The sequence below is a fragment of the Eleginops maclovinus genome, chromosome 11 (genome assembly GCF_036324505.1).
Source record: "Eleginops maclovinus isolate JMC-PN-2008 ecotype Puerto Natales chromosome 11, JC_Emac_rtc_rv5, whole genome shotgun sequence".
NCBI classification, from domain to species: domain Eukaryota; kingdom Metazoa; phylum Chordata; class Actinopteri; order Perciformes; family Eleginopidae; genus Eleginops; species Eleginops maclovinus.
This window is the reverse complement of record NC_086359.1, coordinates 10,353,488-10,369,051: the sequence shown is the minus strand read 5'-3', so window position 1 is coordinate 10,369,051 and position 15,564 is coordinate 10,353,488. Positions and strand designations below refer to the sequence as shown.

Sequence of the window (15,564 nt, the reverse complement as noted above, 5' to 3'; positions counted from 1 at the left end):
AATTTGTTGTTAATATGCACATCATTCTATTTAAGGAACGTTTTGAATGCATAATATTTACTTCTAGTGGACAATTTTCTATGTTGGATTGCTTCTCTTGAGTAAAGGGTCTGAATATCCAAGAGAATATGCAAGGTATTAATTTAGAACAGAAAATCAGGACAATATATTGAAAAAACAGTGGAAGTTGCCTTTATTTCATTCAACAGAGAAACTGCTGTAACATCAGAGTAAACCACTGAGCAGAAACTAACATTCACACTGAGCCGCTGAAACGATGACTGGCAAAGTGGAGCAGTAAGGCTTACGGACGCCTCAGTCACATGCACACACACGCATTCATGCACACACCACACAGACACAGACACACACACACACTCATTCTCACTCACACTCATTTTCCTTTACATCCGCTTACACCTCTCGTGCAGCTGCCTTATCAGTATTCCTCTCCCTCTAATGTTGTCAGTCAGAGACGAGGGCTCAACGGGTCACCTCCATATCAGGTGACTTCAGTTTCCTGCCTTAAATGCAGGGCTATTTCAGGGCTAAGAGGTGACATTACACAGAGACCTTAATCGTTCATCTCTATGGTACATCTCTAAGCGACATGAGCCCCAGATACAACACTGTGAGGCCAGCCGTGGGCCTGATGGGCGGGGAGATCAGGGGGGAGTTCATAGGAGATCATGCTCTGGCCAAAGGGAAGGCAAGGAGGAGTAGGAACCGGCCAAGAAGATGATGTGATTGGTCACTTGGTAGAGCGTCGGGTGGGCTCAGAGGCAGTTGGGGGAGGAGGCGGGCCACGGCGGTCCAGGTCTTCGATGTAGAACATGATGAGCTTCCTGCGCTCCTCGGGGACACACTCCAGAACGAGGTACCGCTTGTCATTTTGAAGAACCTTCTCCACATCCTTAAGGTGCTGCTCTGACTCCTGGATCAGCTTTCTCGACCTGAGGGAAGAGAAGAAGTGAGACAGGGGGAATGACAGGATGGTCATACTATCCATTCTGTGAGATTTAAGGACAACAACTGCTGTTTTGATTTAAGTTAAAGTCTCTTCTTTAGAAATCATTTCGTATGGTGAGACTTTGCTTTACAACAAAGCCAAAAAAGGTTAACTGTAAAAACTATTTAAAATGTAGACAATATGTTTGGTTTATGAAATATACCGTTTTAATCTGTTAAAACAACAAGATTTGAAGGAAAGAATAAAAACATGAATATACCAGGTGATTCAAAACTTTTGAACAACATAGAATACATGTCCAACGGAATATGTGGAATGATTTAGAGACACTGTTTCCATTTTGCACATCTAGTATATAAGAGAAATTGTACCGACCTGTATGTGATGAACTTCGTCTCCTTCAGCAGAGTTCTGAAGTCCGCTTTGGCTGTGATGTACTTGTCTTTGATGTAGTCTTCAAACTCCCTCTGTCTCTTCTACAAACACAGATCAACACATCAGACACCAACATTCAGATAAATTGCACCTTTACAACTTTGAGACATAAATACTAACAACTCTGTTGATCATTTCAGAGCTTGGGTTTGGTTTTCATGAACAATGACAGGTAATGTTCCTAGTTTTGCTCTTTTAAGACTGTTTTTGCTCACTTAGAGGAATTGCTTTGATATTTTCTACTTTGTTATTGTGCAGTGTAGCTACACAGTAGGTCTTGACCTGTCACTAGAGTAAAAAAACTCTAGTATATTTCCAATTGTTGTCAAGTAACTGTAATCTTCTTAAGAATTCAAGAATCATTGTAATAAGTCTTACTCTGTCACTGGAGGAGAACTTAATACAGCGAGGGTCCTCCTTGATAACCTTCTTCACCTCCTTCCATGTGGTTGTCAGCGTGATCTACAACAGAAACAAATGAATAATATATAAAATGGACATTTTTTTTAAAGCTGCAGAGTGTTTTATCCTTTGACACACTGGTTATATTTGCTGATCAAAGAAGTTGGACTGCTGTTGGCACCTTTTTACTCCTCACCATGCTGGTCTCATCTAGTAGCTGCCGGAAATGTTCTTTCTTTTTCTTGGCCAGTGCTTCTACGTGTTCGTTAAACAGCTTCTCCTTCTCCTCTCGCTCCAGCAGTGACGCCGACTCCCAGCGATGGTCTTTCCGCAGATTACGACGCGTGTCTGACCATGTTGCATCTGAAGATCGTACCTTAAGAAGGATTAAAAAGAAACACTAGTAAGGCAAGTCCTAGAGTAAATACTTTTGTGAGTTATACTGAATTTGAAACAAATATTTCTGAAATTGGAAAACTTTTTGGGCTTCTACATCAAACATATTAAAACAAAATACTTAATTGGAATAGCGGAGCTGCTAGAAAAAAATTATTGAAAAGGCTTAAGGCTTACCTTTTCTATATCTAATAAAAAAATAACCATGTTCTGTATTTGTAATAGTTATTTACATTTTGAAAAGATGGAATATTCTGTAAATATATGTTTAAAAAGATTATCGTGCACTGCTGCTGTGATTCCAAATAAAGTAAAACATTTTAATAACTAAAAACTAGTAAGTGTTGTGCTCCTGCCAACAGACTTGTGAAAGTGCTTTTACAGATGATATGTGAAATACAGTGGGGCAAAAAAGTATTTAGTCAGCCACCAATTGTGCAAGTTCTCCCATTTAAAAAGATGAGAGAGGCCTGTCATTTTTATCATAGGTATACCTCATCTACGAGAGACAGAATGAGAAAAAAAAATCCAGGAAATCACATTGTAGGATTTTTTAAATAATTTATTTTCAAATGATTGTGGAAAATAAGTATTTGGTCAATAACAAAAGTTCATCTCAATACTTTGTTATACACCCTTTGTTGGCAATGACAGAGGTCAAACGTTTTCTGTAAGTCTTCACACTGTTGCTGGTATTTTGGCCCATTCCTCCATGCAGATCTCCTCTAAAGCAGTGATGTTTTGGGGCTGTCGCTGGGCAACACAGACTTTCAATTCCCTCCACAGATTTTCTATGGGGTTGAGATCTGGAGACTGGCTAGGCCACTCCAGGACCTTGAAATGCTTCTTACGAAGCCACTCCTTCGTTGCCCTGGCGGTGTGTTTGGGATCATTATCATGCTGAAAGACCCAGCCACGCTTCATCTTCAGTGCCCTTGCTGATGGAAGGAGGTTTTCACTCAAAATCTCACGATACATGGCCCCATTCATTCTTTCCTTTACACGGATCAGTCGTCCTGGTCCCTTTGCAGAAAAACAGCCCCAAAGCATGATGTTTCCACCCCCATGCTTCACAGTAGGTATGGTGTTCTTTGGATGCAACTCTGCATTCTTTCTCCTCCAAACACCACGAGTTGAGTTTTTACCAAAAAGTTCTATTTTGGTTTCATCTGACCATATGACATTCTCCCAATCCTCTTCTGGATCATCCAAATGCCCTCTAGCAAACTTCAGACGGGCCTGGACATGTACTGGCTTAAGCAGGGGGACACGTCTGGAAGTGCAGGATTTAAGTCCCTGGCGGTGTAGTGTGTTACTGATGGTAGCCTCTGTTACTTTGGTCCCAGCTCTCTGCAGGTCATTCACTAGGTCCCCCCGTGTGGTTCTGGGAGTTTTGCTCACCGTTCTTGTGATCATTTTGACCCCACGGGGTGAGATCTTGCGTGGAGCCCCAGATCGAGGGAGATTAGCAGTGGTCTTGTATGTCTTCCATTTTCTAATAATTGCTCCCACAGTTGATTTCTTCACACCAAGCTGCTTACCTATTGCAGATTCAGTTTTCCCAGCCTGGTGCAGGTCTACAATTGTGTCTCTGGTCTCCTTTGACAGCTCTTTGGTCTTGGCCATAGTGGAGTTTGGAGTATGACTGTTTGAGGTTGTGGACAGGTGTCTTTTATACTGATAACGAGTTCAAAAAGGTGCCATTAATACAGGTAACGAGTGGAGGACAGAGGAGCCTCTTAAAGAAGAAGTTACAGGTCTGTGAGAGCCAGAAATCTTGCTTGTTTGTAGGTGACCAAATACTTATTTTACCAAGGAATTTACCAATTAATTCATTAAAAATCCTACAATGTGATTTCCTGGATTTTTTTTTCTCATTTTGTCTCTCATAGTTGAGGTATACCTATGATAAAAATTACAGGCATCTCTCATCTTTTTAAATGGGAGAACTTGCACAATTGGTGGCTGACTAAATACTTTTTTGCCCCACTGTATCTGCAGCCAATCCATTTTTCTTAGCAAATCTAGTTAAACACTCTATATAACGATGCACATAGATTAGTAATTACAAAATATTATTTGATTAATACATTTTAACACATTACAGCAGCTTTGATGTGGAAATGAAAAAGCAGCAGAGCCACTCACCATATCAGACATGAGAGCTTTGAAATGCTGGATGGCCTCCTCCCTCTTGTGCTGCTCCCTCTCTCGGTCGATCTCTTTGGTCTGCTCTGAGCGAGCTTTCTGCACCTCCCGCTCCCTCTCTCTGAGACTGGCCTCGATACGAGCCTGCCGCTCCAACTCTCGCTCCTTATCGATGTCCACACACTGTGGGGGATAAAACACGTGTCAGATCTGTTTGTCAGGTGATGTCGAAAATAGAGCTGTAAACTCCAAGTCAATCACACGTACTTGGCGAATTTATACTAAGGGTGTGGCTATACAGAAATACCATGCTCCTACCTTGGCTTGTTTTTCCATGTACTGTTTGAAAAGTTCTTCTCGGAGTGCGGAGCTCTCCACAGCCTTGTATCGTGGGTCAGTCTCGAGCCTCTCTTTTAATTTGCTCCACCGCTGGCCTCCCTCTATGTGCTGCTCACTAAGGAGATCGAAGAAGTCTAGCTTCACCTGGGAGCAAACACAAACACAAAACAAATTGGGAATCTCTCAGAAAAACAAATGATCAGCAGTAAGGCAGAACCCCTGCGGATGTTAAAGATCTTTAGATGGTTGGTTCAATTGACCCCTTTCACCTTAAGAAAATAATACTAATAAGACATTAGTATGAATGTGAGCGAGTGATACCTTCTCTCCTCTGGACTTGGAGTCCTCCTTCTCCCTTTTCCTCAGAGCAGTGATGAACTCGATGAAGATGGCCTCCCTGTCCTTCATCTTCTCTATGGTCTTAAATCGCGGGTCTCGGCCGTGCTTTACTGCAAATTCACTAAACGTTGTTCTGTAAAGATAGGAAAATAACATACATCAGTTTCAACTGTGAACAGTTTAAATCATTTCACAACAACAAATAAAACAATTACTAACTACTTAATACTAATAATAATATATTACCAAATATAGGAGATTGTAAAATAACTGTTTAAATCACATGTACAGTATGTGGCACTTTTTACTCATGCTTATTAACAGAAACACAAAAATCAGAACAGTTATTCTAACAAAATAGTGATGTTGCAATAAAGTTTAAAGTAACTTATCAATACTTACTTTAAAAATACAAAAATACCTTGGTGTGAACTTTGCCTCCTCCATCATCCTCCTGAACTCGTCTTTGGCCTGCATCAGCTTGTTCTTCTTCTCCTTCCTCTCCTCCTCCGCTCGCGTCTTCACATACTGATCAAACACCTTGAAAAAAAAGAAGCCGATACATGTCACAATACTGTGAGAGGGACAGTAAGGGAAAAGAGAAAAACACATCAGAAAAGGAAATGAACCGAACCTGTTTCCTCTCTTTTGGGTTGAGCAGAAGGTAGCGAGGGTCAAACACAATCTTGTGAAGCTCTTTGTCCCAAGTGGAGAATGCAGACACCTAAAGGTTATACAGACAGCGCTGGCATTAGGGTCAAAGAACATGTTTTCTACCTCCACAGAAGACAACATTTAAATCAATAAACCAAAAACAATTGTATGTAAAATGTGTGTTACCCCTCTCTCCAGCAGCATTTCTCTGAACTGGGTCATCCGGGCCTCTAATGGCACGATAGCTCGTTCTCTGGCAGCTCTGAGCTCGGCCTCCATTGCTGCTTCCTTCTCAGAGTCCGCCTCTTTCACCTCCTCCTTCCTGTGAGGGCAATAACACAAAGTCAGAGAGGTGGAGGGATGCAGTACAGGGGGAAAAGGATGCAAAAAGACTGTTATGGAGGGTTGACATTTTTTTTTACAGCACTTTTGTGATCACTAAACAAACAATTAAGCATTAGAGTCATAACTTCTCACATGATACCAAAGTGTTGTAAAATAGGCCAGTAAAGAAGTCCAAATTGGACCAAAATCATTTCTGAAGTCCACAAGGAAGCTCAAATTATTCCTGATTATGACCATCAGTAATAAAATGCATGCTTTCTAAAAACATTGGTCAATATCACTTTTAAAGACTATAGAAAATCCATCAAGTAAGGGCAGTCAGGCACAACTTACTTCCTCTTCTTGGCTTTGGTGGGCTCCTCATCCTGATTCTCTTCGGTAGCAATGGCTAATTCTGGCTCCTCCTTATTGACACCTATGACTGAACACACAGACATAATATAAATACTACATCAACTGCAGCAAACAACATTTAAGGTTATCATATAGCAGCTTTTTCTTACTTAGCATAAAAACATCAAGCACATCTCATAACAATCTAAAGTACTGTGTTGAATGTCAGTATCCTGACTGCATGCAAGTGTGTTTGTCCCCACCCGTCTTCTTGACGTCCTCCAGGCCTCTCTTGTGCGGCGGCTCCTGGATGTGCTTGTCAACGTCAGCTCGGCCGACCAGCTCATCAGGCCGGTCCCACATGGACAGCCGTGTTGTCGGGTTGTAGAAGAACACTCGTTCATCCCCTGTCCACACCACACACCTGATATACAGAAAACAAGGCATTAGGGTTTATTGCAACAAAGTGGAGCTGCAGGACGCTGTGGTTGGGATGAGGTGTGTGTACCATGGTGTGCCGGGGATGGGGTTGGTGGCTACAGGTCTTGCTTTCTGCGCTGCTTTTTCCTCCTCCGTCATCTCTTCTTCTTTAAGCTCCTTGAAAAATCCACAAAAGACAAGAATCATTCATTTCCATTACAGTTTAATTGACACTAATACCATAGCGTTATTCATTCGTTCATTTTGTGATGTCTTTGCAATAATGTGTGTTTTTCATATTTTATTATACTAAATTATACGATTTCTTGCATGTGGAAAAAAATATTATTATCCAACCCCTTAAGAATATTCTTTGAGAATATACTGTTCTTCATTATGGTCATTGCAACCTCGCCATTTGGAACAAAAAATATGTAAGTGTTCATTTAAATACCAGTTTCTCATTATTAGTGTTTTCCATTTTGTTCTCCTCGTCCTCCATCTCCATCGCCTCCGCTTCCTCTTGGGCCAGACGCTCTTTGATCCTTTCTGCTTCTTTTTCTGAAGACATGGAGGACACAATAATGAGATTGTTAAAAGAGCTGTTCTGTACATCAACAAGTTCAGTAAACCTGCTAAATAGCAACCATAGCTGCTGGACACTATCTTGGTATGTGAGGCTAGAGAAAGCCTGTGTTCTCGTCTGCAGTGCCTACCTTTCTCCACCAGGGCGGGTGGTTTCTCCCAGGTGGACTCCAGTGTCCGGTTGTTGTAGTAGTAAGTTTTCCCGTCAGCGGTTTTGTACTCTGACCATTCGGGGAGCTGCATTGATCCAGCCATTGAGGCAGGAGCGGCCGATAAAAGCTGTGGGTGCATCATCGAAACTAAAGGCGGGCCCATGCCAGGAAGCATGCCTGTTAGTCAGAGAGGGAAAAAACAGACCATGATCGTTTGAGACTCATATTTTTGTCCGAGCGACTGACAGTAGCTCTGATGGACTACACTAAAAAAGCTTTTGTTTATTTATCTTGTTGTGAAATGTAACTCCCCGGCTTTTCACAGGTGAGACTATTAAAAACTAGCCACATACACAAGAAACAAAGCAGTGACCACACACACAAATACACACTCATAACCATGCCACAAAAGAAGACAACAACACTAACATGTAGCCCTATCTGCAAGATCACTGCATCTCTACAGGGCGGAAGCATTATAGGAAACCTAAACAGGAAACCCCCATTTTCTTAAATTTAGAATGTAAGGTAACAGGGTGAGTAATGGATTCAATAATACATGTTGTGGGTGAAGAATTTAATAATAATCAGGCTGTTGGAATAGAAAACATTTCTACTGTGCTGTGGATGGATCATGTTCACATCGTTCAGTGTTTAGGGGTTCCCATATATACCACATGACTCATGTAGACATCATTCACTACCATGCCAGCTACTGTAGGTCTGAGAGGCGAGTTGCTGGGTGTTTACCGTTGGGGCCGGGGCCTGCCTTTACACAGGGGGCACCTACTATCTGCATCATTGCTACACCTGCAAGAACAACGGACAAGCAAGCATCTGGTTGAACACAGCAGGACACTAGACACAAGCTACCACGGTGTGTAAGAGTTTGTGTGTGTGGCCCCAAGCAGAACAAACGCACTCCTAACATTTGGGTTGTGCATTAGTGTTGTGCAATGTTTATTAGCAGCATGTAATGTAATTGTGACAGATGTTAGGAATAAGCACAGTATGTTAGATTTGCAAACTAAATCTCATTTGGAAGCCATAGAGAGGCCAAGTTCCTCCCATTTCTATCTCCTATGGAACCTACTTAAGGAAAAATGTGTGGGGCGAGAGATGAATCCTTTTTTTGTCAATTCAAAAGTTCATTTTTAACGTCAAGAAAGATGCATTTATTTGTTTAAAAAAAAATTGGTCAGTCTAACTACATTTTGTCGCATGGTGATCTTCCTGAAGGGGAGGGACTTCTCTCTATTTCTACATTAACCATTTTAAAAAAAACGATAAGAAAGAAAGGACCTGATATTATTATTATTTTAGTATGAAAGAGAGTTAACCAGAAAGAGCTTCTTTGATAAAGTGATGCAAGAATCAGGGACAGAGAGAATAAAAGAAGGAATCAAACAGATGACCAAGGGGAAGAGTAACAGAAAGCACGTGAAAGCAAACACACAGGAGCGTTCACATTAGCACATACTTCAGTTTTAGCAACTGCACCCAAGACTTGTAGTGTGAACCGTAAACCAAATTACCTGACAAACATGTGATGACTGAACGGATTTATGACCCGGAGATATTTGCTGGGAAGCCTTTAAGAGGCACGTGTGACGTTGACATGTATCTCTAAATTCCTTTCAATAACCGATCATTTTGGAGTCCACTGGCTAAACTCAGTTTTTGTTTTTTATCACACAGACTGAATATTAGTCGCCACAAAATATTTTCCTGTATTTTTTACTGGATTCCAAAATAATAAATCTGCAGTTCCTGTGGTAGCTTAGTGATAGCAGTTTGATATTGTGGTCTGTTGTTTCTTGCTGAGTTGGTGGTTCTTACCTGGGAGAGGGATGTGCATACCCGGCAGCGGAACTCTGAAAGGAGGCACCATCACAGGGGGGAAGGCAGGAAGTGCTGCAGTGGGCTGGGCAACATTGTGAGGCAGCCCTGCAGGAAGCAGTGACATGGTCTGTACCGCCGTTACAGGTGATGGCATCGTGGAAACTGTTACCACAGTGACTGGAGACACAGCTACACTTGAAGACACTGTGGCGACAGGGGGTAGGTCTGCTACAACAGGGGCTTTTTGTAACACAGAGACAGAACGGAGGGATTTTTAATTTGTATTTGTGTCTGTGAGTGTATGGTTGCTAAAAGAATGTGCACTTACCTGAAATAGTCACAGAGGGGGAATGCGTGCTGGAGTCTGGACTGGAGGCGAGTGTGCGGGAGGGGGTCGTGGACAGGGCCTGAGTCTGCATGGCTGCTGTGCTACTGACTGTGGTGTTAACACTGCTTGAACTAGCAGCTGCCGTCACCCCCACATTTGGACCAGACCCCGCTACAAGAAGAGGGTTCAGTTCAGACTGCTGGATGATTTTTACACCTTCTGGTTTACTCCACGATGACTCTCTAGTCCTGGCGTTGTAGTAATATGCCTGCGGAGAGGATAATAGACAAGAAAACATTTTGGACTTTTGGAAGTCTGGAATAACAAACCATACAAATCAGGGCTAATGTTGAACATTTATCATTTTACCCCTGTTTACATAATAAATTATATTCTTAGAGAGGAAAGTTTATTTCAAGTCTAACATCCATCTATTCCTCATCACTAAACCTTACTTTTCTACATTTCAAACTTGTAAATTGAACTGTAAAACTCAATAATGAATTCTCCATGTCATAGGTAAAGGGGTTGTACGATGTGCTTGAGTAAGACTTTTGGGTTACCTTTCCCTCAGACGTCTTGTTCTCTACCCAGATTTCCTCTGTCGGGGCTCCAGATGCAATAACAGGGGGCATCCCTGGAGGAAACAGCATCCCCGGAGGAGGCGGCAAGTTCCCCATGGGAGGCGGAAGGAACGGAGGTCTCTGCAGCAAAATATAGAGACAGAGCATTACATTTTCAGACTGTAAGCGGTAGAGCAAGGTAACAAATTAGCCCAAAAGATTTCTGGGGGGCGAGACAGAGAAGCAGTCGACAGTACTGGATCCTTAAATCAATTAAGTAAAATAAAAACGTTTCAGTCATATTCTTCCTTGTATTTATAATATGTCTATAAATGCAGTGTAGCACATCTCTGCAGGCAAAGGTAACATTTCTCTGCCCAAACTTCCATGAAGAGAGACATACATGTCTTATAGGAGTTTTGAACAGTCACCTGTAGATGTGGAGGTCCGATGGGTGGTGGCATGCCTCCTGGGGGTGGGATGGGCGGCATGTTGGGGTCAAAGGGTGGACGTGCAAATGGGGGTCGTGGCGGAGGTCCCCTCATCATCCCGAAGGGGGGTGGCGGTGGCCTGAGGAGAGGTGGTGGGCCTCTTAACACTGGGGTCTGGGCGGGTGCGGGTGCAGGCGCAGGGCTGCGAAACCGCACCGCCTGCTGCACCATTCTAACAAAGCAAAATAATATCAAGTTACTACATGTGTTCAATGGCAAAGCAATAAGGAGCATCTTCAAAAACCTACTATATGAGCACTTTGATCAGTACTGGCATACTAATACTTTACATACCGGATCTTTTCACCATATTCTTACCATATCTGCAGCGGTCTGTAACCTTTTACTATTAGCATTACCTATATTTAGACCAGCAGAATACATCTTTTTTTTCCTTCTACCTGCACTGCCCACTCTGCACTGATTATATCTAGTGTAATTCTACCTCTAACTGTTGAATCCTATTCTTATTTTTTCGTAATTATTAAATGCATTTTGTTGTCTCTGTTGCTAAAATCCGTGCATACTTCGAAAATTATGTTGAATCTAATCTAAGAATATTTACAACACCTATATAACGCAAAAGGCCATGTAAAACATGTTTAAGTACATGCTTATCAATCAAGACAAATCTTGTTTAAGTTTACTAGAGAGGGTGATGCAGTAGCTAGGCTAGTTTAGCAGACTAATACAAACAACTTTGTAGATCACTGATAACTCTAAGCAGTAAACTATTTTGCATGCATAGTGTTGTAAAGATACGTTTGCGCTGATATACCTGCAACATATCAGCTGCAGGAATACGCTTTTAAAGAAGCAATCACACTGTGACGTGGTGGATGTTTTTGCTACGGATCCAGTGGGTGAGGCACCGTTATAACCAACACAATGTTTATTATTCCACATGTTCTTAAGGGTGATATCCTGTCGGACAAAAGACTACACACTATGGTTCTCGGGTAAATCAAGCACTCAGTTAATCTCGTTTATAACAAACTAGGCTTACAGTACCCCAGTGCATTCAAAACACTGAATTGGCGGAGTTGTGCGCTCCTGCTTACTAATGAATACAGCATAGCTTAGCTAGCTTGCTATTTGGCATTAACATTTAAAAAAGCATACAAAGACTGGATCTGTGAGTGAACGCAAAACTCAAGGCCTGTTGAGGGAGGCAATCATAAGGAGAAAAACATCTGTCTGTGTTTGATGTGGATGTCCATGTTTACCGCGTGGTAAGAGATCTGAGTGCAGAGACGAGCCGCTTGGAAACACAGGCTAGTTAGCTGCAAGCTAGTTAGCGAGCAAGGCTACATTCACAACTTAAACGGCTGTTTATCGCCACCTTATAAAACACACACAACGCTAAACAACCTCGCTTGAAAGCTTTGATTATGGCTTGTAGTATACTGAGCGCAAATTCATTTTAACACTCTATTTGCTATTATCTGACCTGTTGTCGCTGAACCCGATAGCCTCGCTCTCTGTCTGGTCCGCCATTACAGGAAAATGTAACAACTCTCTTCCTGGAAACGCCCCTAAGTGGTTTCTACGTCTCGTACTGGCTAAACCTGTATGGCAGTCAAAGCGCAGTGAGCTCTAATTGGCTCATGTTTCTCACACGGAGGTTTGGTCAAGCATTCATTGGCTCCAGTTTTTCCTAATGTCTTTGTTCATAGACTGTACACATAAGGTTCATACAGTATGCAATGAGTAGCTGACTTCAAGTTGGACTCAATCACTACCACTTAAACCATTATTTTTTTCTACTTCTGTGTATGTTTACTCGTGATGCTGGTAGATATTTATATGCTATGATTATTTTTGTGTTATATTCTGTTGTGAACAGGTATAACATTTACATTTAAAAATAGATATATTTCACTTTAAAAAAATGATATACACTGTTTATATATTTTGATTTAGCATGGATATAAACAGAGTCCTCCCATTGAGATCAGATTTTTTTAAATGATCCGATAAAACATATTTTTAAAAAGACGATCTGGATGGAAGATTTAAGAAGACAGGGGAGACCCATCCTAATGTTAAGAGCATTGGGCTGCCATATGTATGGCACCCGGGGAGAGGCATAGATATACATTTTTTCAGGGTTACGATTTTTTCAATGTTAAGATGAGTCAGAAAATTATTCCATAGAGGTTTTATTTTCATAATTTAAGTACGTGTTGATGATAACGCTTGTGTGTGCTGATCATCTCCTAGATCAGTCCAACAACATCAACACCATCTTCATATTTACATTCCACTTTGATTTTGGACAAGGGCTGTTGACTGGGGAAAATATGAGGCTGCTCAGGTCCCTCTGATGCAGTCATCTGAGTGTTGTGGTAATTACACATTACCCCTCTGTGGAATACCTGGCATTTGGGTTTTAGCATACAGGAAATCAATTAGAAAAAGCTTCAGTTCAATATGTAAAAGAAAAGGTATTTGAGTTGTGAATTCGGTGAATACTTACAACATCTTAAAGCATCACGTCACAGACAGTGTGTAAAATGTAAGCATCTTGCATAGGTAAAAATCTGGCTCTTTGAATAAATATGAGAACACTTGCACACAAGGCCAAATAATTTTCAGCTCTCTGCTGTATTGGAGAAAGCTAATAGAAACAGTGCTTTTGCTTGTCCATGGAATTGATAGAAATTAATAAAAAATATTATAATAATTAATATTAGCAATGGATGAAGCATTGAAAAACATGAACTAGCTCTAAAAAATCACTTAACTGAATTCACTGAGGATGTCTGACCTTGAGGCGTCGATCTGTGCCCTTGAGTAGAGGCCCATTTGATCACATGGGCAGGAAAGCTCGTAAGGATAGTAAACTGCATAGCTCATCATGTTGGGATATTGGGCTGCACTGGGGCAACAACACTTGGACTGAGCTTGAGGCCAGGCATTTGAGAAGATAACACCCGGGTCCTGTCCTGTTGCCTTTTTTGAGGAAAACTGCACAATGTTTCTCTCCCTCTTGGGGCGATACTTATAATCTGGCATGATATGACAAAATCAAAAGCACAAGTAAGTGAAAGTCAGATGTTGACAATATATATCAGATCAGATCTAAACTGAAAACCTACTGTAAATCTGCAAACAAGACTGAACAGTAGGCTTGAGTTAAACCTCTTCACCCTGTAATCTGCTGTGTAAATGTCCATACCAGGGAAATGTTGCCAGTGAATGTATTTCAGTATGGCAGCCACTTCATAGTAGGGCCTCTTCTTCTCCTCACTGAGTTTGGACCACTCGTCGCCCAGCAATTCATAGGTGTACGTCATCTTGACTAGAGGGGAGGCTTTTTGAAGGGCACGCCGATGGATGCTAGCCCAAACGAAGAAGGCATTCAGGGGCCGTTTAATGTGTCCATTCTTGTCTGGGACAGTCTGCAACCGCCTAATATCTGAAGGAGACATTTGGGGATTTTTTCGTGGTAAATTTGTAAATTATTGGGTTAGTTACATGAATCAAGACTAGAATGGAGAATGCTGCATGGAAATGGAGGGTTTGAATCATATCAGCTCTAAATTGTCACACATGTACACAGCACCGCACACACAGGGACATTTAGAAACTTCATTAACCTGTTCTTTATTTTGGACTTCAGTGAATTTCAATTTGCTATCTGACTCAGTGTCTTTCAAGACTATAATAAACAAAAATCTCATTCTTTTTGACTTATTATAATAGTCTTAATTTAGGATGACTTTAATGTCAAAATTCTCGGAATATCCCAATTTTGATTTGCTTAGCTCATAAATTGTATAAAAAATAACATGTTGACTTTAACTTGTCTCAAAGTTTTGCTTCACCCCCATTACAATTATACTTTCCTATCCCTATACATTCATACCCCAGCTTTATCACACACAGGCCCTATGGGGCACTGTACCTTCATCCGTTGGCTGGACAGTAAAACTGATGACCTGACCATCAGCTCCTGTGGGTGAGGTTGGGGTGAGGTGGGCTCGATCTTGTTTCCGAGGTTCTCCAGCTGAACCCCGCTTTACCTTTGAGACCCGCAGCGGGACCATGTGATCCCAAGATGGAAAAGGGTTCACAGTACTGACCTGGAAACATTTGTGGAAAGTAATAAGTGCATTTACGGTAAGTACAAATTTGAAGTACTCTTTTATTTTCATGTCACTTTATACATTAAAAAGAACAATATTGAACTTTTTAGATCCCAATGTTTGTTCGATAACTTACCAGTAAGTATGCACATTTATAAAACATACTAAAAACAACAAACAAATGATTATGTATTTTAAGACGCCAAGGTAAAATAATTGAGTGAGAGGTTCACAAACTAACCAGCGGTAAATGGTCATAATAGATTGAAAAAGTATAAAGTAAAAATCGTTCTAATGATACAATAAAGGGGTATCAGCTTAGACAGATAGGATTGCATTTTTCGGCATTGAGTACTTTAACTTCTGATTTTCGCTAATGCTTAAGTTATTTGACTAAAGAAACATGTACAATGCAGGAGTTTTATTTTCAATAAAGTTGTGATTGGCACTAACCATTGGGGGCGTGTAAGCGTTGACCCCTTTTCCGGTCAAATCCAGCGGATGAATCTGATCCGTGGATCCGGTCTGAAGGCATGGAGAGGCGGGTTTGGCTGCCGTTGTCCTCGCTGGGTCCTGGCCCGTCTTCCTGGTTGTCCACAATGATTTAATTTTAACCTTCATTATTTTTTATTGCAAGGACCGTCGCTCTAATTCGGGTTGGCACTTTATTGTTTAAAAAAAATCTGTGTTGTGACAACTGGATTGCTCAGAGAACCCGTTTGGAAGAAAAT

The 15,564-nt window shown here is 41.3% G+C and overlaps 1 protein-coding gene across 5 annotated transcripts; it reads right to left on the bottom strand.

Annotated features, from left to right (window-relative positions):
• Positions 1-169: 169 nt before the first annotated feature.
• tcerg1b (transcription elongation regulator 1b (CA150)) lies at positions 170-12,305 on the bottom strand. 5 transcript variants are annotated; one of them, XM_063895933.1, is made up of 21 exons: positions 12,193-12,305; positions 10,683-10,914; positions 10,252-10,392; positions 9,689-9,956; positions 9,358-9,600; positions 8,269-8,328; positions 7,498-7,695; positions 7,236-7,342; positions 6,870-6,958; positions 6,625-6,785; positions 6,362-6,449; positions 5,870-6,005; positions 5,664-5,753; positions 5,451-5,569; positions 5,012-5,162; positions 4,670-4,834; positions 4,352-4,534; positions 1,989-2,183; positions 1,784-1,867; positions 1,346-1,446; positions 170-953 (listed from the first exon to the last, which is right to left on the bottom strand). In XM_063895933.1, the coding sequence occupies exons 1-21, from the start codon at positions 12,237-12,239 to the stop codon at positions 752-754; spliced, it is 3,060 nt and encodes a 1,019-aa protein (XP_063752003.1). In that variant the 5' UTR covers positions 12,240-12,305; the 3' UTR covers positions 170-751. The 5 variants fall into 5 exon arrangements, with proteins under 5 accessions (XP_063752003.1, XP_063752004.1, XP_063752005.1 ...); XM_063895934.1 differs by having other exon boundaries at positions 2,004-2,183; XM_063895935.1 differs by having other exon boundaries at positions 9,358-9,564.
• Between the last annotated feature and the right edge of the window lie 3,259 nt (positions 12,306-15,564).